Here is a 26,100-nt window from a genome sequence, read left to right on the forward strand (position 1 = left end):
AGATCCACTACCTTCCCCTCAGTCCTGCAAACCTGCAGATGGGACTTTGGTCCTCCCCCCCTCCACTCTCAACATCCGCAATCTCCATAGCAACTTCCACTTGCCTCACCCTAGGGAAGCCACCCTCCCTCCTCAGAGACCTCATACATGCTTCTCTACTGGCCTGATGCTGTTCCAGCCATGTGTCTGGATGTTTGTTTCCCTCTCTCACCCCCAAGTGCCTCTGCTTGTAGGACGGAGCAATGAGACCACCAAGCTGGATGATAAATGCTGGTGAGGCAGAAATGAAGCATTCAGCAAGAGAGAGGCAAGGGGAAAGGATTCATCAGATAGGAAAACAGTGGCATTATCAGACACTTACTGTGTGCAGGCTCTAAGTCTCTGGCAGCTGTATTCATTTTCTATTGTTACTTAACAATTACCACAAATTCAGTAACTTAAAACGACACCCATCTATTAGCTTACTGTTCTGCAGGTTAGACACCCAGGCAGTGGCCTCTGATCCAGGTCTCACAAAGGCTGCAATCAAGTTTGGGGCAGGGCTGGGCTCTTATTCAGAAGCTCTAGGGAAAAATCAGCTTCCCAGTTCATTCAAGTAGTTAGCAGATTGCAATTCCATGCAGTAGTAGACTGGGGCCCCTATTTTTTTTTTGCTAGCTGTCATGTGGTCCTCTTCTCAGATTCTAGAATTTCCCCCTATATTTCTTGTCACATGCCCCCCTCCAGCTTCAAATCCCCTGGAATCCTTCTAACTTCAACACATCTATAGATGTGCCCAATACAGTTGCCCAGCAGCTGACCAAGGTGGGAGGCAGGTCCTCTGATCTTGTCCCCATACTGGAGGCTAAGTCAGCACCCCTCCCCCCAAGCTGGACCCCACACCTGCTGCATAAGGCATGGGGTCCACTGATGTCTCAGGGAAATCTTCTGACCTGTACGTCCTCCTGCCTTGCCTCTAGACCCCAGGAACAAAGCATAAGGCTAGGCCAGCCCACCACTCCAGTCTCACCATCCAGCCTGGTTCATAGGTGTCCTGGGTAGCTAGCCCCATCTCAGGGTCTTTGCAGACCAAGTCTGTTTCCTCTGCCCACACAACTCTTCCCACATATTCTGTCCCCTAAAGTGACTTCTGATCTTTGGAGTCTGGCTGGACACCACGGTCTTTCTTGGCAGATGTACTATCCATCTCACCCCCACTTTCCTTTTATTCTGAGGTGTGTCCCAGAGCGCTGAGTGCAGAAGGCATTCAGTTCAATATCCATTCATTCGTTCGTTCATTACTCGCCCTGGGGCGGGTGGGCCTGGTGGGTGTGTGAGGAGGTAGGGGTCATAGAGACAGGTTGCCTCCACCTTCTACCTGGGACACAGGCTTGAGGGGCGGAAGGGGTGGAAGATGGGAGCCAGGGCCTGGGGTGGTGTCTGCTCCCTCATTCCACTCGTAGCTACCGGCAGGTGTGGAGTTCGGCTGCAGGAATATCTCTTTTGCAGTCCACGCAGGGCTGGAGTCCGATGGACCAGGGGTGAGCCCTACTCCTGCCTCCACTCTTGCTCTGGGGAGAAGGCCGCCACCTGGGGTCGCAATGGAGTCTAAACCAGCCGAGACCCATCTAGGGCTTCAGACCGCCTTCCCAGCCTTTGTCGCCTTGCAGCAGCTCCACACAGCCGGGAGCGCACGAGGGCGTGGCCCGCAGATTGACAGCGCAGGCCCCGGCGCATCCCAGTCCCTAGGGCGACGCCGGAAGCGTGTCCTGGCCGAGACATTCCTTGCTGCCCCGCAGCCCGAGCCTCGGCGACTTTAGTTGCGACTCGGTCGAGAGCAGGAAGTTCAATACCTACCGGCCTGAAGCGGCGGCTGATCGCCATAGAAACACCGGAAACGTGCTCCGACCTAGCGCTTCCCTGCGCCACAGCGGCTGCGGACTTCGGTTCCGCCGGCGTCGCAGCCTGAAAGTGTGGCCTTGGCGGTGGTGAGCGGGAGAAGGCCGAGTCCCGGCCTGGTGCCTGAGAAGGAGCCGGAGGTGGGGTCGGGCGGGCATCCCCCTGCTGCAGGGCCGGCGGGCAGGCCGGGGCGTGCCCAGGGGAGGGCGCCGGCGCTAGGTTTGGAGTGCACGCTGTGGACGTGAGGGGGCGCTGCAGGATGGGGGCATGGCTCTGGCTAGCGCGCGGAGGCGGGAAATACAGGTTGGCCGGGTCTGGAGCGGGGGCAGCCCGAGCGGATCAGAGAGGGGGCTTTGGGGTTAGGGTAGGGAGCGAGCAATGGAGCAGAGTATGGGAAAGAGTGCTTGGAGCAAAGCGCATGGCGTGGGCAAAGGCGTGGCAGCGAGAATGCGGCGCCATACCCGGGAGGGTGGGCCTTTGTTCTGGGGCGCCAAGAGGACCCTGCTGCGTCTGGACTGAGAGATCACAGACCGGGAGCAGGGTGGAGGTGGGTCGGAAAAGGCAGGCTTCTAGCCGTATGGGTTGATGCGCAGGTTCCTGCCCCAGTCGCCCAGACACAGATTTGAAGGTCTTTAGACGGTGGGTGAATAAAGACGGGGAAAAGTGCTGTGGCATAGATAACGATATGTGCAAAGACTTGGCTTTTTTGACGAATTGCCAAGAATTAATTCATCACCATGGAGGGCTCTGAGCAGAGGAGGGTCCCGATCTGTCAGGTCTGAACAGGCTCCCTCTGGCTGTCGCGTGGGGGAATAGACCGAGGGGGGGGGGGGAACACAAGGAAATGACTCCCATCAGCCTCCACCAATGGTACCGGGCAGTGGAGGTGTGCGAAGTGATTTGAGGGTAAGATATAGAACATGCAAGAAAGGGAGGGGTCTGGACCCAGAAGAGGAAAGGTGGTTTGGGTAAGAGGAGCCAGAGGGGGTGAGTCTGAGACCCCATTAGACCAGGAAGGTTAAGAGAAGCCACACTCCAGGGCTGTGTGACCCCGCCTGAGCTAGGCTGGTGGAGTGAGAGAGAGTGTCAGGGTGTGACCTGTGTCCCGACTGTCCTCCCCTAGACTGGAGTTGTGTGTGGCTTGGGTACAGGATGAGCCAAACCCATCTTTGTTTGGTAGCGGGGAAACTTAGCCTAGTGAGCATGGTGCCTACTTGATGAGTGATGACGGGTGAAGTATCAGAGCTTCTCAGATTCCCAGAGTCCCCTGGGGAGCGGTAGCCCCTCCCCTTTCTGGTGTCTGAGCGTGGGCAGTGCTGGGATTAGGAAGCTAAAGTTTTGACAAGAATCATCCGGGTTGCTCAGACATACTGATCTTTAGGCTGCTGCTATTGCACCTTTCCCTTCCCAATCACACACCCTTCAAAGTCCACACAAGCCCCCTCTCTACACCACACCCACACCTTGTGCCCTCCAGGCTATATCAAGATTCCAAGATGCACCAGGCTGCAGGGGGCACCTCCCTACCTGCTGCGTTGGGGTCTGCCAGAGACCTTGTATTTTTTCTTCTGTGGAATGCCTGCCAGGCTAATGCCCAACTTACTCTCAACCCTTTGTGACCACGCACACCCTGAAACGCTTAGCCCAGGAGGCAGGTCGTGCCATCCTGCCCCTGCGAAGACCTCTGTATACACTAGTTAACATAACCCAATTCTTAGGCAACAGACTTTGGTCTCCACAGGGTCTTGAATACTCCAAGGTTGGATGATGTAGTAAAGGGAGATCAAAAAGAAGCTGAGAGTGGGAGGAATCACAGCCAGCCCTGATGCGGAGTGGATAAGGTGTGACAGCCAGTTCGGGATGGGCATCCCTGCCCTCTTCTCCACAGAGCTGCTCCCTGGAAGGGGGACATGGGGAAGGTTTATGGATACTGGAGTTAGGGCGAGGAGGGTGTGAACCAGTATAGGGGAAGCTGAGCTCTGGACCCTCCGCTGGGCAGTAAGCAAGACTGGGAGGGAGCCAGATATTTGGTATTCCCAACCTTCTCCCAGGGGTGTGCTGGGAGTTTCCTAGGTGGAGCTGCAGAGGTCCTGGAGTCTGGGGGTGGGAGTTGGGGGTAGTCCTGTATATGGGAACCGGGCTCGAGGGGCCTTTTGGGAAGGGCTGGGACTGTGGTGCGCCCATGGGCCTTGTCCCGCAATAAGGGCTCAAGGGGCAGGGACAATGAGGCGGGGAGGGGGGGGCCCTGGCTGACCTTCCCCCCCCCCCCATCCGGTGCAGATGGCTGCAGCAGAGGCGGTGCACCACATACACCTGCAGAACTTCTCCCGCTCGCTGCTCGAGACCCTCAACGGGCAGCGGCTGGGTGGTCACTTCTGCGACGTGACTGTGCGGATCCGTGAGGCTTCGCTGCGTGCCCACCGCTGCGTGTTGGCTGCCGGCTCGCCCTTCTTCCAGGACAAGCTGCTGCTCGGCCACTCCGAGATCCGCGTGCCGCCAGTGGTGCCGGCGCAAACGGTGCGCCAGCTCGTCGAGTTCCTCTACAGCGGCTCGCTTGTAGTGGCACAAGGCGAAGCGCTGCAGGTGCTCACGGCCGCGTCGGTGCTGCGCATCCAGACGGTCATAGACGAGTGCACCCAGATCATCGCCCGCGCCCGAGCCCCGGTCCCCGGCGCGCCCGCGCCCCTGCCCACGCCCGTGCCCCCACCTCTTGCACCTGCGCAGCTACGCCACCGCCTGCGCCACTTGCTGGCCGCGCGCCCTCCGGGCCACCCCGGTGCCGCGCATAGCCGCAAGCAGCGCCAGCCCGCGCGCTTGCAGCTGCCGGCGCCCACTGCGCCCACCAAGGCGGAGGGGTCGGAAGTCGACCCCTCCCTACCCGCGGCCACAGACGACGGCGGTGACGGCGAGGAGGACACCGATGATGAAACCGACGGCGAGGACGGCGAAAGCGGCGGCCCAGGAGAGGGCCAAGCGCCCCCTTCCTTCCCAGACTGCGCTGCCGGCTTCCTCACCGCCGCCCCTGACAGCGCGTGCGAGGAGCCGCCCGCACCCGCCGGCCTTTCGGACTATGGCGGCGCCGGCAGGGACTTTCTTCGGGGCGCTTCCGCGGCCGAGGATGTGTTCCCCGAGAGCTACGTCTCCGCTTGGCAAGATGAGGATGGCACCGCGGCGGAAGCCTGTCCCGCCGAGACGCCGGCCCCGCCTGACTGTGTCCTGTCTGGATCCCGAGCCCCAGGCGTGAAGACCCAGGGGCCACCTGTCTCACTTTTCCCCTTTCATCTGGGCGCTCCTGGGCCACCTGCGCAACCTCCTCCCGCACCCTCGGGGCCTACTCCTGCGCTCCCTTCCGCCTTCTATCCCACACTCCAGCCAGATGCGGCCCCTAGCGCTCCTGCTCCTCCGGGGGAGGCCCCAGCCCCGCCCACCGCTCCCGCTGCGGCCCCCTCGGCCACCCCTGCCAGAGCCCCGGGTTCCGAGCCGCCTGCCTATGAGTGCAGTCACTGCCGAAAGACGTTCAGCTCGCGGAAAAACTACACCAAGCACATGTTCATCCACTCGGGTGAGCCAGGATGGGTCTCTGAGCCCTTTGGTCATTGGAGATTCAAGCCTGAGGGGTGATCGGGCACTAGGCAAGTGGGGTGGAGGCACTCATGTAGTTATGTTGCTTTTTCTTGACCCCAGTGGAACCTGGAAATTGAGCCCCAAGTGCGCTGTGTGTGGGGGAGGGGAAACCCCATCCACATGGAGAAGCAGGTTCTCCTGCCCAACCCCTATTTCAATGTATTGGTGCAGGGAGAATCCTCAGGCTAGGTTAAGGAGCAGGAACTTGCCCAGAGCTTTTGGAAAGCTGGCAGTGGAGCTTTTAGTCACCACGATGAAGCTTGGGATGGGCAGGAGGGATGGAGCCTTGGCAGGAATATGTGGCCAGGTAGGGGAGTCTCCTTGGTCTCCCTGGCTGTCAGTGGGTCCTGTGACTGGCACTGGATGTGAGGGGAGAGTGGGTTTGCTGGCCTAGCCTTCGGAGCTGGCAGAGAGGTGGCCTGATCGCGGCTGGAGGGAGATGGGGCTGCAGTGTGGGGACCCCACAGCTGCAGAGGGAGGAAAGGGGAGCTCCTCGAAGACCACTGAGAGTACCCCTAAACCCTTGGAGTGTCTGGGAGGTGGCTATTTACTGGCTCAGGGAGAGGTAGAGAGTGTGCTAGATGGTGCACTGGAGATTACGGAGCTAGGGGCTGAGGTGGTGGCTGGCAGGTCCTGGATGTGTCACAGGGTGTTCAGGGTGCTCCCTAGAGGCTCAGGTAGAGGACAGGGGTATGGAATGTCAAAGACTGCTTGCAGGGCCAAACTGGATGTTGTTAGGAAAAGCAAAGTTTTGGCTGGAACACCTGTAGGAGTGGAGTGGGGAGTTCTGCAGGGCCAGGAACTTGGGATTTCACTGTGAATGTTGGAGAAGGCATCAGTGATCTGAAGTGGGAAGTGAGTGAGATGTGATTTAGTTTTAAATCCCTACCTGGCTGTCTTGGGGTTGAAGGAGAGAGGATATAGATGTAGCCTGTGGAGAGCTGTCAGGGGCCCCAAGGTAGTACCAGCCAAGATTTGCCAGCTTCATGTGGCCTTAGCCAGGTGCAAGGCCTGGTCTGGGGGAACTCCCTGCCCAGGCACTGCCCTGCAGCCCTCTGCCGCCGAGATAGGTGGGTTTTTTGTTTTGTTTTGTTTTTCTTTGTTAATACCTGATGAATCTAGGGGCCAATAGAGCCAGCCTCCCCCTTCTCTGATCAGGGTAAAGGGGGCAGCCTACTCTGGCACCCCAGGTACATTATAGCTGCCAGCAGACAAGGGTTTTCTGGGCAACAGGGCTTCCAGCAGGAACCGGGCAGGTATGCCTGCGTCCCTCACAGTGTAAGTGTGCTGGGCCTTGCCAGACTGTTACCAGAATGGTGGCCAGCGATCAAAGTACAGAATGCTCCATGGGCATGGCAGGAGTTAGGGGAAGGGAGGTTCCTGGAGGTGGGGGAGACCTCAGCGGTCAGTCCTGTCAGGCAACGATGTCCCAGACCAGCAGGATTCCCTGTTGGGAGGATACCTGTTAGAGTTGAGGGCCCCTGACGGTGGTATCCTGGTATTACGGTAAGGGTCCGGGAAAGCGGAATCCCCGCTGAGTGGGGAGACATACTGGGTCATGGCCGGGGGGGGGGGGGGGGGGGGGGGGGGGGGGAGGGGTTCCCTGTTGGGCCGGAAGGTCCAGGAATGAGGAATGGTCCGGGAGTGGAAGGGGTGTCCCTTAAGGGCAGGGGGATTCAGGGTTGATGGGCAGTTTGGGAGGAGAGGGGAGTCCCTGCCCGTCAAAGGCTCCCCGGGGCTCCTTCCCAGATGACATACGTGCGCGGCATGCCCTGTCGCCCACAGGGGAGAAGCCCCACCAATGCGCCGTGTGCTGGCGATCTTTCTCGCTGCGCGACTACCTGCTGAAGCATATGGTCACGCACACAGGCGTGCGCGCCTTCCAGTGCGCTGTCTGCGCCAAGCGCTTCACGCAGAAGAGCTCACTCAACGTGCACATGCGCACGCATCGGCCCGAGCGCGCGCCGTGCCCCGCCTGCGGCAAGGTCTTCTCACACCGCGCGCTTCTGGAGCGCCACCTGGCCGCGCACCCTGCACCTTGATCCAGGCCTGGGCCTGGCTACGCCTGCCGCGGGATTGACCACGCTCCCGCGCTGTAGGCCAACCCCTGCAGGTCCGCGACCTCCTGTGGAACTAGGCCACGACCACTGCGGAACCGGTAACACCCCTGCCGAGCCGCTTCACACCTGCCTAGACGCCTTGACCACGTTCCCACTACCAAACCACGTTTTCCCCAGAGCGCAGGCCCTCCCTCTGCTACCACCCTTCTTTCCAGACCTGACCAGGGGTTCAGCCTGCCTTACTACTGTACTCCTTCGTACTCGGACCCTCCTGATAGTGGCAGGCTGGGGATGGGGCTGGTCAGAGACCCGACCATCCCTGAGAACTGGATCATCTCCAGCCTAAACTGGGCGCTCAGACCCTTGGGCCAGGCCCAAGATTTGTGGCTCTGACTCCTTGCGTGAGTGTGGGTTCTGGAGCTGCTCCTCTCTGCCCCAGTGTCAAGCTGGGTAAGAACCCTGGCTCCCCACCCCGAACTACCCCTCCCTCAATCTGGTGTCTAAGGGGGCTCAGTGGACCCATCATGGACTGGGGTCGGGCCTCGGGACTCCTGCTCTCTAATAAAGTACTGTGGGCCATGGGTCCGAAACCCGGAAGCTCTGAGCTCCCAGATGGGTGCGTTTCTGTCCGTCACACACTGGCTGTGGCAGTCGGGACTCAGTGCCCCCGGCTCTGGGCAACACTGCTGCCACCTACTGGGCTCCCTGGGCAGAGACAGGACGGTAGGCTTGGCCATTTCAGGGAGGGTGTGGGATGCACAAATGACTGGTGCTTGACTCTTCTAGAGCCCTTGCCCTGTGGGGAGAGGTGTAGGCCAGGCCTGAGATGGGTCTGGGAGAGAGAGGCCACATGTGGGAAACCCTCAGAATCCCAGCTGCTGCTGTCCAAGATGCAGAATTGAGGCCCTTCCCCCTAGATCTCACCACCCCCCCACCTCCGGAATCTCAAGGTCCTTTGGATTTGAGTCTTCCCCTCCCCCATTCTGATGGGCACGATGGTTGAGCACCTTACTTTTGAGGGGATCCAGGGAGTCTTTGGGGTTAGGCTACCATGTGGGGATCTGAGCCCCAGGATACCTGCCTCGGCCAGTAACTTCTGAAGTGCCAGGCAGGAGGTGGGAGCAGCAGCCAGGACCGTTGGGCTGCCCACTGGGCAGCTGAAGATACTGATATCCAGTAGTGAAGCAGTGTCACAAGACCCCGCATCAGTTCAGCTGCCAGCCAAGAAAGCGGTCACTCTTCTTACTCCAGAGCATTGGCAGCACCTGTCAAGGATTTGAAGCAGGTGGAGAGGGGATTGAGCTGGAGGGTGGTGCTCCGCCCTGACCTGTAGGCTCCTGAGTCAATGGCAACGCCTTTCTGAGCTCCCCCTCTGTGCCTCCCAAAGGTGAAGGGTTAAGGTTTTTCTGTCCAACCATTCATAAACTGCCCTGCCCATGTTCCCCGGGGGGAGGGGGAGTTCAGCCTCCTGAACCCCGAAGACAGTCCCCATCCATGCCAGGGGGGTGAAGCACAGTGTCATAGGGCCCAGCCCATGGGTGGGGATGGGGACATCAGAACTGGGTTTGCATTCAGGCACTGGATTTGTTCATTCAAGTATTTACTCGGTGCCTGCCATGTACCTGGTAGGAGGTAGGCACAGTGAAACAAACGGGTCCAAAATGGCTGGGGGTAGAGTCCGGAGGGCGGGAGCATCGCAGTCAACAGCTCCTGGGCTACCGCTAGGGGGTGGGGCTGAAGGGTCAGAGATCAAAGCCAGGCAGCCCCTGGCAGAAGTTACCATTCTGTGGAAGCTTCTCTGAGAAGGGAGCAGGTGCGATGGGCGTCGGGCTGCGACTGGCCTTTTTACTGTTGCTGCTGCTGGGCCTGGGACAGTCCGCATGGCCTGCTGCGGTGGCCCTGGCACTGCGCTGGCTCCTGGGGGACTCTATCTTCTGTGTGCTGCTCGGCCTCGCCATGCTGGCGTGGCCCTGGCTCTACCCCTGGATGCCCCACTGGCTGAGTCTGGTGGCCGCGGCACTCATGCTGGCTGTGTTACCCGCACGGCCACCCCCAGGGCTGCGCTGGCTGCCTGCAGACTTGGCCTACATCTTCGGGATCCTCCACCTGGGGCTAAACATCAAGGCGCGCATGAGCCGCCAGCCGCCCAACACCTTTGTGGATACCTTTGAACGGCGAGCACAAGCACAGCCGGACCGGGCGCCCTTGGTGTGGAAGGGTCCGGGGGGCCGCTCGGTCACCTTCAGGGAGCTGGACGAGAGAGCATGCCAGGCAGTGTGGGCCCTGAAGGCCGAGCTGGGCAGCCTCACAGGCTTGCTTGCTGGGGAGCCTGCCGCCCTCCTAGTGCTGGCCTCCCAGACCATTCCGGCCCTAGGTTTGTGGCTGGGGCTGGCCAAGTTGGGCTGCCCCGTCGCCTGGATTAATCCGCATGCCCGGGGGGCACCCCTGCTACACTCCGTACTGAGCTCTGGGGCTCGGTTGCTGGTGGTGGACCCAGGTGAGGACCTCAGAGGCTAGTAGAGGACAGAGGGGGATGGAGCAGGGGACAGACTTGGAGAACTGCTGTTCAGTGGTCCTGGTGGGGGCTTACTTTTTTCTTCACCACGTCTGTTTCGATCCTTTTTGCCAACAAATACTAATTATGGGGCTCTTTACATAAGAATGCAAAAGTTCTTCTCTAGGGGCTGCTTTCTGTATTGCTTGCAGTAGACTCTTCTCCCCTATCTTTGGGTCTCGGGTCTCCCCTCTTGATGTCAGATATGGGCCTTTCCCCAATTTCTTTTCCCTGCAGACCTCCAGGAGAATCTGGAAGAGGTCCTTCCCAAGCTACAGGCAGAGAACATCCGATGCTTCTACCTCAGCCACTCCTCCCCAACCCCAGGAGTGGGGGCTCTGGGGGCTGCTCTTGACGTTGCACCCACCGACCCTGTGCCCGCTGACCTACGTGCTCGGATCACATCAAAAAGCCCTGCCCTGTTTATCTACACCTCAGGGACCACTGGTGAGGGTGCCCAGCAACTCTAGCCCTGACCTCTGAACCCTTATGCTGCTCTGACCCCAAGTTGACATGTGCCTCAAACTTGACCTCTGAAACCCATCCTGCCCTTTGATTGTGACACCTGGCCTGAACTCTGATCCCCAGTGTGAATTGAATGGTCAGCGCCAGAATCCTGCTTCTGCCCAGTAAACAGCCACTAAATTTGGAATTTTTCTTCCCTGAGCCCACCCTCAAATCCCCATACTTGACCACCTTCTAAGAGCCTCAAGCCTCTCACTGCAGACCTGACCACAGAGACCCACTCCTGTATGCTGGTCCCTCTTGCACTGTCCTTTCACCACCCACCCTTCCCACTCCATTCGCCAGGACTCCCAAAGCCGGCCATTGTCACACAGGAACGGCTGCTACAGATGTGCAAGATGCTGTCCCTGGGTGGGGTCACAGCTGATGACGTGGTCTACACAGTCTTGCCTCTGTACCATGTGATGGGGCTTATCCTTGGAATTCTTGGCTGCCTGGAGCTTGGTAAGACCTTTTCTGAAGACCTCTCCAATCCATGGGACCTCCAGACTCAATATCAGAGTGGGCTTTCAGGGTGACAAGTCCCCACAGGTTACCCAGCACCAAGGTTCTCACCTTTGACAAGGGACACACAATAGCAGGCCCCAGGGCTACTTGGAGAGAAACTTGGTCACTTAGACAGTCCCTAATGGCTTTGCTGTGGTCCGAAGGTAATGACGTGGTATGAATGCTGGGATAGTCAGTGAAGGGTAGGTATTCACCAAGAATTCCACTGGGCTATTATCCTGGACACCTGATTAGCAATTCAGACTGGGACCTGTCCAATATTTTCTTTTCAACTTTTTATAAAAATTTGGAACACATACAAATTTCTAGATATTTCTACATGATCCTCATGTACCCAACCACCCAGCTTCGGCCACCATCAGCATTTTGCTTTCAAACATACACAGTAAGCAAAAGTAGAGAAAATAGTTTGATGATATCCCACATATCCTCATCCACCCTTGACAATTGTTAACATGTTACTAGTTTTATTTCATATATAATCCCTCTCTTCATTTCTGGATTATTTTAGAACAAATTTTAGCCACTGTATCTTTTTGTTTATATCAGTATGTATCTCTAATATATAATGACAAAAACTGTCACCATAGAGGTGGCTGGGTGGCTTAGTTGGTTAAGCGTCTGACTTTGGCTCAGGTCATGATCTCATGGTTCATGGGTTCAAGCCCCGCATTGGACTCAGTGCTGACAGCTCAGAGCCTGGAGCCTGCCTCAGATTCTGTGTCTTCCTCTCTCTCTGCCCCTCCCCTGCTCACACTCTATCTCTTTCTGTCTCTCAAAAATAATACATAAAGCTTAAAAAAAAAAAACAACCTGTCACGATAGTGATATCACACCTGACAAAATTAACAGTAACTTTAATATCATCTGATGCACAGGTCATGTTCAAATCTTCCCAATTGTCTAATTGTCTTTTTACAGTTAAAGTCCCCTCACAGTACTTGTTTGTTCTTTGCTCCTCTTTACCCTGCAGATTTTAAAGTTTTATTTATTTATTTATTTATTTATTTATTTATTTATTTATTTATTTATTTATTTCTAGAGACAACAGGAGTGGGCAGGGGCAGAGAGAGGGAGAGAGAATCCCAAGCAGGCTCCACACAGCCAGCACGGAGCCCGACGTGGGGCTCAAACTCACAAAATGGGGGATCATGACCTGATTCAAAATGAAGAGTTGGACTATTAACCAACTGAGCCACCTAGGTGCCCCTCCCCTGGAAATTCCCTCTAGAGATATTAGATTCAGTTCAATTATTAGATTCAGTTCAATTATTGTTGGCAAGAACCTTGGTGGGGTGCATTGTACTTCCTAATACATCACATTGAGGGCAGCCCATAACTATTATCCTACCTTAGAGAGGCTAAGATAAATAGGGGAGATTGATTGATTGATAGTTGGCACAATGTTACACTAGTTTCAGGTGTACAACCTTATGATTTATATACTGGGGAGCTTTATTTGGAAAACTCCCTATCAACGTTCCCCCTGGTTTTACCAGTTCTTGAAGACCTTTATGACATTTATAAAACATTTCTAATAATCATTAATGGTTAATATCCATAACCCTTACTTAGCAGTGCTCACTTTGTACCAAGCATTGAGCTTGGTACACATTCTGAAGATAGGATTCGAACCCATGCCCATCTATGCTCGTCTCATGCAGGTAGTCCTGGCTCCACCAGGGACACACAGATCGGCTCCAAAACCTGTGCTTCAGAGGGTCACAGTCATATGATCAGAGCAGCTTATCACAGTGGCATGGAAGCATGACCTGAAACCCTTTCTTCTCTCCCCTCTCAGGAGCAACCTGTGTCCTGGCCCCAAGTTCTCTGCTTCCTGCTTCTGGGATGACTGTCGGCAGCATGGTGTGACTGTGATCCTGTATGTAGGAGAGGTCCTACGGTACCTGTGTAACACTCCACAGGTGAGGTGCTAAGATTAGGGCTCCATGGTGAACACCTAGGGTATGAAATCCCAGATGTCATACCAGGCAAAGGTTTCAGGTAGATTCACATACAGGAGTCAAGCAAGGTCCCTTAGGTAAAACTCCCCAGGTAACAGCCACAGATGATGAATCTCACACAAAGTTTCCAATCATGGCTCCTCTGATGATCAGCAGTGCTACCTTGGGCAGGTGACTTCACCTCTCTCAGCAGCCTCAGTGTCCTCATTTGGAAAATGGGGAAAATAATTCAAAGGGAATATTTGTGAGAATAAAACATATATAAAGAGCCTAGAACAGGGGGTGGCTCAGGGTAAAATCACCAGATGTGAACTTATACAGCAATGAGGTATGGATCCCAGGTAAAATGCTCCACATAAGGCCCCCAGGTATCACCTTCCCCAAGGTGAAGTTTCAAGTCACTCCCCAATTTACCTCTAAGAAAGGCCCCTAAGTAACCCCTCCAGATAACTTCCCCCAGGTAAAAGTTCCAGGTACTACCCCTATATAAAATCCCAGATATTTCCTCTAGGTAAGGACCTGGATTAGCCCTGCAGTCACCCCTAGGTATCTCTCCAGGTAAGGCTTCTAGGTAACTTCCCCCCAGGTAACCTCTGCAGGTAACCCTCCAAGTACAGACTCCCAAGTAAGAACCCTTGGTAGATGCCCTAGGTATAGACCCTCCAATCACCTCCCAGGTAAAGACGGAAAGATGGAAAGATAGCCTTTGTAGGTAAGGGTTCCTGGGCACACTTGAGGTCACTTCCTCTTCATTCTTCTTGGGATGTTCCTGCAGCGACCAGAGGACCGGACACATACAATCCGCTTGGCAATGGGCAATGGACTCCGAGCAGATGTGTGGGAGTCCTTTCAGCAGCGCTTTGGCCCCATTCGGATCTTGGAAACCTATGGCTCCACGGAAGGCAACATTGGCTTCGTCAACTATCCAGGGCGCTGTGGGGCCCTGGGCAAGATGAGCTGCTTGCTTCGAGTGGGTTGGGTGGGACAGTGGCCCTGATTGAAGCTGAGCTCACAGGACCTCTGCTGACCCTTCTCCATCCCCCACTCAGATGCTGTCCCCCTTTGAGCTTGTACAATTTGACACGGAGGCTGAGGAGCCTGTCAGAGACAGTCAGGGATTCTGCATCCCTGTGGGACTAGGTACGAGGGTCAGGAAGCCTTCCCTGGGTGTGGGAAGGACGGGGATCATCTGCTTCTTGGCTGGAACAAGTTGCCCAAAGCCTTGAGTTCAGTGCTCAGTGGTGGTGTCTACTGCCTCACCCAGAACCACTGCCTGGGACCCTCTGCCTCTCAGTTCTGCCCAGCTACCCTGCCTCAATCTCTTTTTCTGCTGGGTCTCTGGGTGTCTATTTGAGTTGTTCTCTTGAGCTCTCAGTGGAAGTCATGTCTTCCCAGGCATCAATCTCTTGTCAATATCTTCTCCTAGGGTCTTCTCTCTTGGGGGTCTTACACAGTCCTGGCTATATCTCTTTCTTCCCAGCACCATTTGTCTCTGTCCTTCCTCTACCCCTTGTTATCCTTTTTCTTCTTTAAGATTTTATATTTCATCTCATCTTATCTCATTTCATGTAATCTCATTTCATGTATCCAACATGGGGCTGGGACTAACCACCGAGATCAAGAATCACATGTTCTACTGACTGAGCCAGCCAGGTGCCCTGCTTGTTATCCTTTGTCTAGGTATCCCAATGCCTCCTTCTGTCTCTCCCTCCCTCTGTAACTCCAGGTCTCTTTCTGTCTCTTCTCTGGCAGGATCTCGATGATGGAGTCCATCATGGTTGGAAACCTCCTGGCTGGGGGCTAGTGGGCTCCTGAGGTTCTTTACCATTGTTAATGCCCTAATTCCTGCTTCTACCCCCAGGGGAGGCGGGGCTCCTGTTAACCCAGATAGTGGGCCACCACCCTTTCCTGGGCTACCGCGGGGCACGAGAGCTGTCGGAACGGAAGTTGGTGCGGAATGTGCGGCGCAGGGGCGACGTTTACTTCAACACCGGAGACGTGCTGGCCATGGACCGAGAAGGCTTCCTTTACTTTCGGGACCGCCTGGGGGACACCTTCCGGTCGGGTCCCCAGGGAACTGGGAGGGCGGATGGCCCGGGTTCCCCGATTCTTTGAGGGAACCAGGCCGAAGAGGCAGGATTTCCGGATTCCAGAGGGGGATGGCTTCCCGATCCTGAAGGATCCTGAAGGAGTTGGGCAGAGCCGGCAATCAGATCTCGTTGGAGGAGGGGCTTGGTGGGCAAGAGGCGGGACATCCTGTTTGCCAGGGTTGTGGTCACAAGCATTGGCTTCAACCCCACAGATGGAAAGGTGAGAACGTATCTACGCGGGAGGTGGAGAGCGTTTTATCCCTTGTGGACTTCTTGCAGGAGGTGAACGTCTACGGCGTCTCTGTACCAGGTGTGGAGGATTCGACTCATTAAACCTCCAAGAGCTTTATCCAGATTTTATCTGGATTTTGTCTATGGGTGTTATCCAGATTTTAAAGGTGGGGGAGCTGCAGGGGCACAGCCAGTGAGAAGAGATGGGCCAAGGAAGAGGGTCAGCCATGAGCACTGTGAGGTGGGTGAGTGGAGAATGACTGTTATGCTTCTCAGGTTGTGAGGGCAAGGTGGGGATGGCTGCTGTGAGGCTGGCCCCAGGCCAGACCTTCGATGGTCAGAGGATGTACCAACATGTCCGCACTTGGCTCCCTGCCTATGCTGCACCCCATTTCATCCGTATCCAGGTGAGCTCAGGGTGGTGGAAGTGGCGGGGGGGGGGAGGTCTTGGCCAGGGATTCACAATAGGGATTATGCTTACTGTCCCTACAGGACACCCTGGAGATCACAAGCACGTTCAAACTGGTGAAGTCCCGGTTGGTGCGTGAGGGCTTCAATGTAGGCGTCATTGCTGACCCCTTGTTCGTGTTGGACAACCAGGCTAAGACCTTCCAGCCCCTGACACCGGAAACGTACCAGGCCGTGTGCAATGGAACCTGGAGACTCTGACCATCTGGCCTGTCCACATCTGAAGTGGCAGTGCCCAATGCAGACTACCACTCATATTGGCAGGATCCTCTCCACCACAAATCTGCTGAGAGTTATCATGAATCGCAGCCTGGCCATAACCCCAGTTGAAGAGAGTAAGATAACTGTGGGCCCAGTAGTGGAGTGAGAATAAACTTGGATGTGTACACACATGTCTGCGTGTGTAGGGCTAAGGGCAGGCAGCCCTAAGATGGGCCATTTTGGCATAAAGATGATTTTATGATAAAAGCAATAAAAACCCGGCAGATTCAGGAGTTCTTTATCTCTCCCACAACTGTCTAAAAGGATTTGATAGAGGATCTGCTCTAAGAGAGCTATCACCACAGATAACTACATTATGACAGGGAGGAACCAAGGAAGCCCTTTTTAATCGAATTCTTGTGTCCTGTTTCTGAATGCCCACCCCCCCAAATATTTACTTTTTCATCTTCCTTTTAAAAATTTTTTTGAGAGAGAGAGAGAGCAGGGGAGAGGGGCAGGAAAATCTCAAGCAGGCTCCACTCTCAGTGCAGAGCCCAATGCAGCACTTGATCAAGAACCCTGGAATTGTGACCTGAGCCAAAATCAAGAGTCAGACGCTCAACCGACTAAGCCACCCAGGCGTCCCTTTCATTTTCCTTTAAATTGCAATTCTTCCTATTGCAGTCATGGACCCCTACACCTTTCTCTGTTTAGTATGATATATGCCTCCTTTTGCCTGTCTTTGGAATTTTATGGCTGTGTGCACACTGCATATATACCAAATTAGATTTTCTCCTGTTAACATATCTCTTGTCAATTTGATTCTTAGACAAGCCAGAGAGACCTTGAAGGGCAGAGGAAATTCTTCCTCCCCAACAGTGGATGGAGATACAAGCGAGGAATTCAGGGCCTACTGTCCTCCAGAGACCTTACTTCAGGGTTCCCCCTGCTTCCCTACCAGGGCTCTTGACAAGCCTCAAGGAATGGCCCTGTCTGGGCAAGGCCAGAAGTGTGATAGGATTCAGCAGCCTTGAAGCCATTCCAGGGTTGAGAGATGAGGCTAGCCTCAGGCAAAACAGATAAGTATATGGTCTGTAGGATGTAAGATGTGCTATCATGGCAGTATGACAAGGACATCAGGCTAAGCCAAGAAATGTGGGCAAATAACTGGAAAAAGAGCATCCATGGAAGAATGCACCTGCAAAAAGGATGTGGAACAGGTCCAGAGCCCTCTGGTAAACGAAATCCAGTGTCTTAGGGGCCAGAAGAGCTCTCTGGGCACTGTAGGCAGGTACACGCTTTTGCTAGTTTCAGAAAAGAGTAGTGCATGCTGTGTTGGGGGCTTTAAATGTTACTTGATCATTATGGGAACTATGAACTGTAGGCCAAGGGAAAGATGTTGTCATGAGTGGCAAAGCCTAGGGGAAGTATAGTCCTCACTGTCTGAAGAAATGGAAGGGCTTCTTTGGAATTAGGATAAATGCAGATAGGAATTTGAGGGCACTGAACCTCTGGTTAGTACATTCCACCCATGTCAGGGGCTTTAGGTGCTGCCCAGTGATGTTAAGACCTGTAGACCTGGAAAAGGGAAATAGCACATATTAATCCTCAGTGAAGTGGTCTGTGCCCTCTCCATGGCAGGAATCACACCTGACCATTATGGGTATTGTAGGCTGGGGCACATGTACGTGTCAAGACTGAGATGACATAGGCCATGAGAGGTCAGATACTGCAAGTGACACCTGGGTCATTGTGGGAGCTGTTAGGTATAGTCTAGTGGTCATGAAGAACTCTGTGATGTATATAGTCCAAGTGGGCTCAGGGCTTGAGCTGCTGTCTTCAAGTCCTCTGGAGTTCTGCAGCATAAGCCTGAAGGGACCACCCTCCACTTTCCCCAGTGCCAACTTTGTATGTGGCTTTCACTAAATCAGTGAAAGCTCACCCATGCCCATCTGATTCTAGCTTCAGAATGCCATTTCCTGACACCTCTTACTCCATCCTCCTATTTGTAGGTTTATGTTCTGAAGACTCTCCTCCCTGTGGACTCATTGGGTTTCTGAACCAAGTAAGATGTGTTTGTTTTATCCATCTTGCACCAGAAAGCCAGGGAAGCCACAGCCAGCTCTAGGTTAAGAGCAGAGGGGTCAGCCTGGCAGCCTAGGGCCCAACATGAACACATTAGTTTGGAAGAGGGCAATGTAAGGGCCAAGACATGGGGGAAGGCAGGTGATCATACTTGTTTCCATAGGATCCAAATGGGAGCCACTGACCAGACCTGGGCATTGGGAGGCTTGGATTTGAGGAGGGTGGAGTAAATGAGTGATAGCAGGAGCCAACCACACAGGTGGGAAGGAGACTAGTGGGGAGATGGGCAGGGAACAGGCTGAGCTCAAGGGATCAGGAGGGATTAGGTTGGAAACAGCTCCAGGAACTTCAGTTCAAGATGCAGAAAAGCTTGGGGCTACCTACATTGCTCAGGTGGTTGAGCGTTTGACTTCGGCTCAGGTCATGAACTCATGGTTTGTGACTTCAAGCCCTGCATTGGGTTCACTGCTGTCAGCACAGAGCCAGCTTCCAATCCTGTCTCCCTCTCTTCAAAAGTAAACCTCTTTTTTTTTTAATCTTAAAAAAAAAAAAAAGATGCAGAAAAGATTGTATATGACTTGCTGAATACCCACTAGGTGTTTGACACATGCCTTTGCTCCTTTCCCCAGAAAGCTCTCTATCAGTTAGAGTGGGGGATGTGTCTGCATTTCACAGCTGTGCAGACTGAGTCTGTGACCTAATCAAGGCTCCCTCGTGGTGGTGAATCTGGGGGAAGGTGTGGAGGGGATAAGACCAGAGTGTGCACTAGAGAAGAGAGGATGAGTACAGCAGAGGTGGGCAGTTCCTCAGAAGCCTACAGGGTACCAGGAGGCTTACTTCAGTGGACTTGCACTCCAAGGATCTCGGAGAGCCAGATGCTGCAAGACAGCTCTCCCTGCCACCCTATCTCCCCTCCTTGTAGGACTTGTGAGGCTCCAGAAGTGGAAGATGGGTCTGAAACTGTTGGCAGGTGGGGAGTGAGGGAAATGTCATGTCTGTGCTCACTCTGTGTGGCAGATGGCTGCCAGACCTTGCAGGTGATGGGACTACAGAACCTCCTTGCCTCAGATTCCCAAGCCTGGATCCATAGACCCCTCTCCTGGTAGAGCTGAGACTTGGGGTAGCCTCACGATGTCCACCTTGCCCAAGTCTCCTAGAACACTCCCCCCCACACACACCTCTGGTTGCCAAGAAGATACGTCCTAGCACCTCACTGGGAAATAGGCAAATTTCATCTCTACCCTTTGGACTCTCAAAAGGACATGAATTGAAGCCAAGGCTTCAAAGTTCTGTGATGATCATACTTAAATTGTGTTGTTAGGTGCACCTGGCTGGCTCGTGATCTTGGGGTGGTGACTTAAAGCCCCATGTTGGGTGTAGAGATCACCTAAATAAATAAACTTAAAAAAAAAAAAAAAGATGATATTGTTAAACTCTTCTGAACCATGACTAGAGGCTTGGAGGAGAGACTGAGGTTGTGGATTTCCACAGTGCTGTGCAGGGATTTACACAATGTACATCCACTCCAACTTATAATTTTTGGTCTTTTCTTTTTTGTTCCCCAGAAAAGAGACCACTAACATCCCTAGGGGTGAGGCCTGAGGTCAAGACAGGGTCTGCTCTGATAAGGGCCACAGGGAGAAACCTGGGCCCTAGTCCACCACGTGTCCCAGCCACGTGGAGGTGTCCCATGATGGGAAGGCATCACACACACGTGGCCTTAGGTAACAGCAAACCCTCTTTCCAACTGAGGGAAGAGAACAGGTGGGCACCTGCCCACTGACCCTGCAGAAACAAGTAGTCCCATCTGGTCTCCTCCAACCTGTTATCGTGGTCACCTCTCACCAGGGCAGTGGGGATATAAACACCCCTGTAATGGTGACTTTGGTAACAACAGGGCATGGCCAGGGCTGAGGCTTGGGTGAAACCTGAATGAACACATTGATGTTTGTCTCCCTCCTCCCACCCCAGGGACCTCCACCTCTACTTCCTCCACGTCCTGTGGGACTGCCATGTGCAGGAAGCCAGGCCTGGCATCGTCCAGCCTTCACACTGGCAGACTAGAGCACGAGTGCCAGAGCATGGGGGCAGAGAGATGAGCTGGGCCTGTGACCTGGATTTAAGTCCTGGGCTCTGCTCTGTGCAGCAGCACACTCCCACTCTCTGCCTCAGTTTCCTCAACTGGGACGTGGGGATATCAGCCATAGTAGCCATCTCACAGGGCTGGCAGTTGGCACATGTTGGCCCTTATCGAGATCCTGCTTGTCACGGTGCTGCAAATACCCTCTGTAGCCTGAATCTCTCTCCCTCTCTCTTCCTTTCTTTTCCCCAGAGGTGGAAACTGAGGCTCAGGGCCCAAGGCCAACACCAGACCCCAACCTGACTTCCTATCCACTGGGCCTGCTCCCAGAAGCCTCTGATGAACTGAGGTCTTGAGAGAATATCCTGAGGGTCAGCCTGTTGGCCAGTATGTGCGCGGGCGTCAGAAATTTCTAGGACTGCCTCCCCAACATTCCAGCATTCCCCTCCTCACCTGAGTGCTCACAGTCATAACAGGCATGAAGCGGCACTCTCATTGCCCAGTCTCTGCCCACCAAAGTCCCAGCCTCCACGTCCATCCCCCTGATCTTTCTGTAGTCAGATCTCTTAGAGTTGGAGTGAGCTGGTGCTGAAATGGCAAATATCGTCACCATGTGCAGACGGCACCACAGGGCACGCACAGGGCTTCTCCAGAATGTGCAGGGAACAAGGGCATTTTCCCACAGCCTGGGGGAGGCTGGAGCGGTGAGCTCAGGCGTCAGCAGGCTTCGAAACTGCCGGTGGGCCTGAGGTGGGAGTGGGCCCAGCTACTCTGCCCAGCGTGCCCTCTGATGGTGCCCCTGAAGAAGGCCTGGCCTGGGGGCACAGGCCCGCCCCACGCCGAGGTCGCCGCACGGGCTTCTCTCCCGTGTGGATCCTCTGGTGGTGGAAGAGGGCCGGGCGCTCACGGAAGGCACGGCCACAGTGTGTGCACACAAAGGGCTTCTCACCCGTGTGGATGCGTCGGTGGCTGAGCAACACTGCGCCCTTGGCGAAAGCCTTGCCACAGTCCCCGCAGCGGAAGGGCCGCTCCCCAGTGTGCAGCAGCTGGTGCTGCGTGAGGTTAGAGCTGTGGCTGAAGGCGCGGCCACACTGTGTGCAGGCGAAGGGCTTCTCACCCGTGTGCACGCGCTGGTGCTTGAAGAGGGAGGAACCCTGGCTGAAGGCGGCACCACAAAGGGCACAGGTGTAAGGCTTCTCACCCGTGTGCGTGCGCTCGTGCTGGATCAGGTGCGAGTTGCGGCAGAAACGGCGGCCACACTGAGCACATGCGTAGGGCCGCCCGCCTGCGTGGATCTTGCGGTGCTGGCTGAGGTTGGAGCCGTGGCTGAAGGCCTTGCCGCACTCGCTGCAGCGGAAGGACTTCTCAGCGGTGTGTATGCGCTGGTGCCGCACCAGCGAGGAGCTATGCCTGAAGGCCTTGCCACAGGCCGGGCACGCATAGGGTGTCTCACCGCTGTGGATGCGCTGGTGCTGCGTCAGGTGTGATGTCTGGCTGAAGGCCTTGCCACACTGAGAGCATTCGTATGGCCGCTCTCCAGTGTGGGTGCGCAGGTGCTTGAGCAGGTCAGAGCTCTTCAGAAACACTTTGGTGCACGCCCTGCATTCGAAGGGCTTCTCCCCGGAGAGGAAGCTGGGGCCTGTGTGGAGGGCCTTGCCCAGCTGATCCCAGGTGGGGGGCTCTTGGCTAGCAGGGAGCCCATGAGGCTTCTCACAATCCACCCCTGCTTTCCTCCCTACCTAGCACAATTAACTTCGAGGTCTGGGATGCATGGGAGGACTCTGCTACTGGCCTCCTATGAGTATGGCTTCTACCTATCAGATGTCCTCGGGTGCTGGCCTGGCGAGAGGGCTTCTATGATGGCCAAATCCCTGGGTTGGTCATCCTGTGGAGTCCTAAGTGATGAGGTCAGCTATAGGTTAACAGTAGCCTCACCAGAGCTCTGGATTAGGAGAAGTCTATCCCCAAAAATACAGACACCCCTGTGGTCTTTTTCTCCTGAGAGACGGAGGTGCCCTGCCAACCCACTGAGCTTTTCCCACGTTCACAGGTGCCTGTGAAGGTAGGTGCTGGAGGGGAGCAATTCTAGAATGTCACTGGCAATGCTGCTTCTTCAAGAACAACCTGTCATATGCAGATGAAGGCATAGAAAAGACATATATTGAGTCATCCTGGCCAAGAGGAGGTGATCAGGGAAGGCCTAGTGGGCAAGCAAGGGGGATTCTAAGGATGAGGTATGCAAGCCAGGGAGAAAAGCCATGGCCAGACACCTTTCCTGTATGTAGTTCACTTCCATCTCAGGGCACTCCTCAAGCCTGCTTTTGCTTGAGGCTACCTAATCCTATAGGCTTTACTCACAAACCCTATTTCCCCACTGCCTCTTCACTAGTATGGTGAACTCTATGAGGGCAGGAGCAGGAGAGACCTGCTAATTAGAGGCTGTGCCCCAGTGTCTGGAATGGGGTACCCTGGGAGCTCCCCCTTGAATGGCAAGCCAAGGCCAGAGCTGCCAGGAGAGGCTGATGGTAGGAAAACAGGAGGGAGTCAGGCCAGAAGCAGGAGATGAAAGTGTCCAGGAAAGCAGGGAAACGGGGGACAGAAGCCTGGCCATTGGTTAGCCCCAAGCTCACACCCTCTGAGCCCCCACTCACCAGGGCTGGGCTTTCTCTGAGCATTCCTGGCTGGTGTCACAACTGTCCCACTGAGAACCCAGGGCTCTTCGCCACGCTCAAGCTGCAGGACCACCCAGGGTCGTGAGGCAGAGAGTCCTGTGAGAAAACACAAGCAAGTGAGGGGCCAGGCCCAGCTCAGGACAACCTACTGCCCAAGAGATGGCAAGGGTGAGGGGCTTTGTGGGACATAGATGGTGTCATCTGAAGCCTCACTGCAGGGAAGGACTCACAGGAAAAGTTCAATGGTCCCTGTGAGGAGAACCGTGTTGGAAGCACCAGATGAAAGGGGCCGAGCCTAGACACAGGCACCACAGTGGCACAGGGACACTCAGCCAAATGGTGTGAAGCTGCTCACAGGCCAACAGGAGAGAAGGGGTTAGTGCTGGCAACGACTGAGCTTCCCACGGAAAACCCAGGGCCTTACCCAGCGAGGACACAAGCGCGAAGTTCTCTAACATCACGTGGGCTGCGTCCAGGAGCTCCCACTCCTCCTGGGACAAGTACATGGCCACATCCTCAAAGGCCATCAGGCCCTACAAGAGTGGGCAGGGGAAGGTAGACACAATCTAAGCTCTGGCTGTGGGACCCAGGACCCGCCTCCCTGTCTCAATGGCTACCCCAACTAGTGTCCCTCAGATGCTTACCTTCCCCCCCTGCCCCACCCCAGAGCTCTGCAACTCTGCAGACGAAACTTCCCTCCCCTCCCCTCCACCCTACCTGTCTAGGACATACAGGTCTTCTCAGACTCCCTACTAGCCACTCTATACAAGGCAGCTAGAGCAAGCCCATGGCCTTCAGATGGCTGCCACTCCAAAGGCAGGCCCAGGTGTCCACTCGTGCTCCAGTCTTTGCACAAGTTGACCCTCTCCAGACGTGCCACGCCCTTACCTGTTCTTGTAATTAGCAATTGTACAAGTCCTAGCTGTGGACCCAAGAGACATGCCCATCCCCGTAAGGATGCCTGCCTCTGCTGAACCTGCCTGACATTCCAAGGCTGCTCCTTCAGCCTGAAGGACCAGCTAATCCCCTCCAGTCACTATAGGACTGGCCCCAAGAGTCTGGTCGCCACACAGGAAGCCAGTTCCCCTCTCCCTCTATAGCCATGTGCTCCTCGCCCCCCATTTCCTTGGCCAAAACCCTCCCTTCAGCCACTTGCCAGACCTCCCCTCTGAGAGCCCCAGGGGCCACCAGCATCTTTGCATCTCCCTGGAGCACTACCCATCCCTGGCTGAATCTACGCTATTCCCTCCTCCTAAGTCTGATTCCCAGGCCCTGCCTTGGTTCCGAATACCAGGACTCTGTCCTTGGACACCTCCAATTCCAGGTCCACATGATACCTCCACTCTGGGACATCACAGACTCCCTGATTTTACTCTGAAACCTCTTTTCCCTTCACATTCCTGTTTCTGTCTGCAGCAATTCCATTCTCCTGGGTGCTCAGCTTAAACACTTGGGACTGTGCTCCACTCGGGGCACTCGCTCACACGCCGCACCTGAGACATCAGATCGTTCCAGAATCCAGCCACTTTCCCATCTCCACTGGCCCCGTGTGCAGCGGGTGCCGTCTTCGGCCACCTGGACTGTGGTGCTGCCTGCTCCCTGCACACAGCCACCCGCTCTGCGTCATTTCTCCGCCAAGCAAACGGTGGGTTACTTTAAAGTCTCTAACTTAAAGCATATCCAGGCTCTGTTAGAATCATCCCATGGCCCCCGATGCAAGTCAAGCCTGCCATTTCTCTCCCGTGCTCACGTCCGGAAGCTCAGCTCCGGAACCACCTAGGCTCAGTCTCCCCTCCCAGCTTTTGCACGTGCGGGACCCTCTGCTTGGAACTTCCTTCTACACCTCACTCCCTTGGCTGCCAGAAGTGGGGATCTCACACGTGCACGCTCCACTGGCCTGAACGCCGGGGCCTAGGACGAACCGAGAGGGGAGACAAAACGTGCGGGTAAAGTCTCTCCCTGAGTCGAGGATCGGGTCCTTCGAGGAGGGATCCGGGCGGATGGGAGCCTTACGCTTCCTCTACTCACCTGGGCCCGGTCTGTCAGCGCCGCGGTCGCCATCAGAACCTGTACTTGGGGACTCGCAGAAAGAGACGGACAACACGGACTCGCCGGCTCCTGGTCTCAGCCTCCCGGGCCGTGTAAGGCAGGGTCGCTCAGGGCGCCGCCTCCCCCGCCGTCCCGGGGTCGGACAGCACGTGACTCGGGGCGCCGCCCCACAGCCCCGCGGAGCGGCCCAGGCTCTTCACGGAGAAGCCTAGGCTCGGGGCGCGACCGTCGCCAGCAATCAGGGCGTGCGCGAGACGGTCCACCGCTCGGGTCTTCCTCCCAGCCCTCGCCTCGGGTCTCCAAACCTTCTAAGAAACCGGCCTGGGGGCTCGCGGCGCTCCAGTTCACCAATACCGGTGTGGCCCAACGCCCGGTAGCAAAGTGACAGTCCGGGACGCCGGAAGTCCAGCCCCCGAAAGTCCTCATAGGCCCAGTGCACGCTGCGGACGCACGCGCGGCGGCTTCTGGGAAGCGCAGTTCCCGTCCCGCGTGGGCGGAGCCCTGCTTGATATCCGCGGCAACGTCTAGGCATCCCCGCGCGGCGCGCTGGGAAATGGAGTCCCGCAGGCGCTCCCCAGCTTCCGTGGATCCCGGGGAGTGAAGTGTGCGATCGCCCGGCTCGGCGTCCTGCGCTCGGGGTCCTGGGCTCTAGACACTCGCCCACGCGGCGGACTAGACTTAACGCGGGACGCGCAGAAGCGGAAATTGCTGAGGTCCCAAGAGGCGACCCCGACACCGGGCTTTAAAGACAAAGCGTGAAGGAGGAAAAAAAAAAAAAAAAAAAGACAAAGCCTGATAGGGGCCCCTGGGTGGCTCAGTTGGTTGAGCAGCCGACTTCGGCTCAAGTCATGATACCGGGGTTTGTGAGTTTGGTCCCTCGTCCGGCTTCTTGCTGACAGCTCAGACCCTGGAGTCGGCTTCAGATTCTGAATCTCCCTCTCTCTCTGCCCTCCCCTGCTCGTTCTCTCCCTCTCAAAATATATAAACATATATATTCTTAAAAAATATATATCCCTCTCAAAAATAAATAAACATAAAAAATATATATTTTTAATGAATAAATAAATAAATAAAAGGACATAGCCTGATGAGAGGGGCGAGTTAGGTGGGAC

The 26,100-nt window shown here is 55.4% G+C and overlaps 2 protein-coding genes and 1 pseudogene across 5 annotated transcripts; 2 read left to right on the forward strand and 1 right to left on the reverse strand.

Moving 5' to 3' along the window:
• The first annotated feature begins 1,298 nt into the window (after nt 1-1,298).
• Nucleotides 1,299-8,159, forward strand: ZBTB45 (zinc finger and BTB domain containing 45). Of its 4 annotated transcripts, none has more exons than XM_006940723.5 (3): nt 1,299-2,018; nt 4,159-5,440; nt 7,288-8,159. In XM_006940723.5, exons 2-3 carry the CDS (start codon nt 4,159-4,161, stop codon nt 7,542-7,544), a joined length of 1,539 nt encoding a protein of 512 aa, XP_006940785.1. In that variant the 5' UTR covers nt 1,299-2,018; the 3' UTR covers nt 7,545-8,159. The 4 variants fall into 4 exon arrangements, with proteins under 4 accessions (XP_006940785.1, XP_006940786.1, XP_006940784.1 ...); XM_006940724.5 differs by having other exon boundaries at nt 1,299-1,967; XM_006940722.4 differs by lacking the exon at nt 1,299-2,018 and adding an exon at nt 2,027-2,181.
• Nucleotides 8,160-9,222: 1,063 nt separating this feature from the next.
• SLC27A5 (solute carrier family 27 member 5) lies at nt 9,223-16,293 on the forward strand. Its single transcript, XM_003997338.6, is given in 11 exon segments — nt 9,223-10,059; nt 10,354-10,563; nt 10,927-11,085; nt 12,950-12,964; nt 12,967-13,073; nt 13,888-14,082; nt 14,162-14,252; nt 14,974-15,172; nt 15,415-15,512; nt 15,710-15,840; nt 15,926-16,293. Coding segments are annotated over 11 exon segments (2,061 nt in total). The 5' UTR covers nt 9,223-9,380; the 3' UTR covers nt 16,103-16,293.
• On the reverse strand, nt 11,407-25,727 carry LOC111558086 (annotated as a pseudogene).
• Nucleotides 25,728-26,100: the final 373 nt, after the last annotated feature.

This window comes from Felis catus, chromosome E2 (genome assembly GCF_018350175.1).
Source record: "Felis catus isolate Fca126 chromosome E2, F.catus_Fca126_mat1.0, whole genome shotgun sequence".
Taxonomy (NCBI): Eukaryota; Metazoa; Chordata; class Mammalia; order Carnivora; family Felidae; genus Felis; species Felis catus.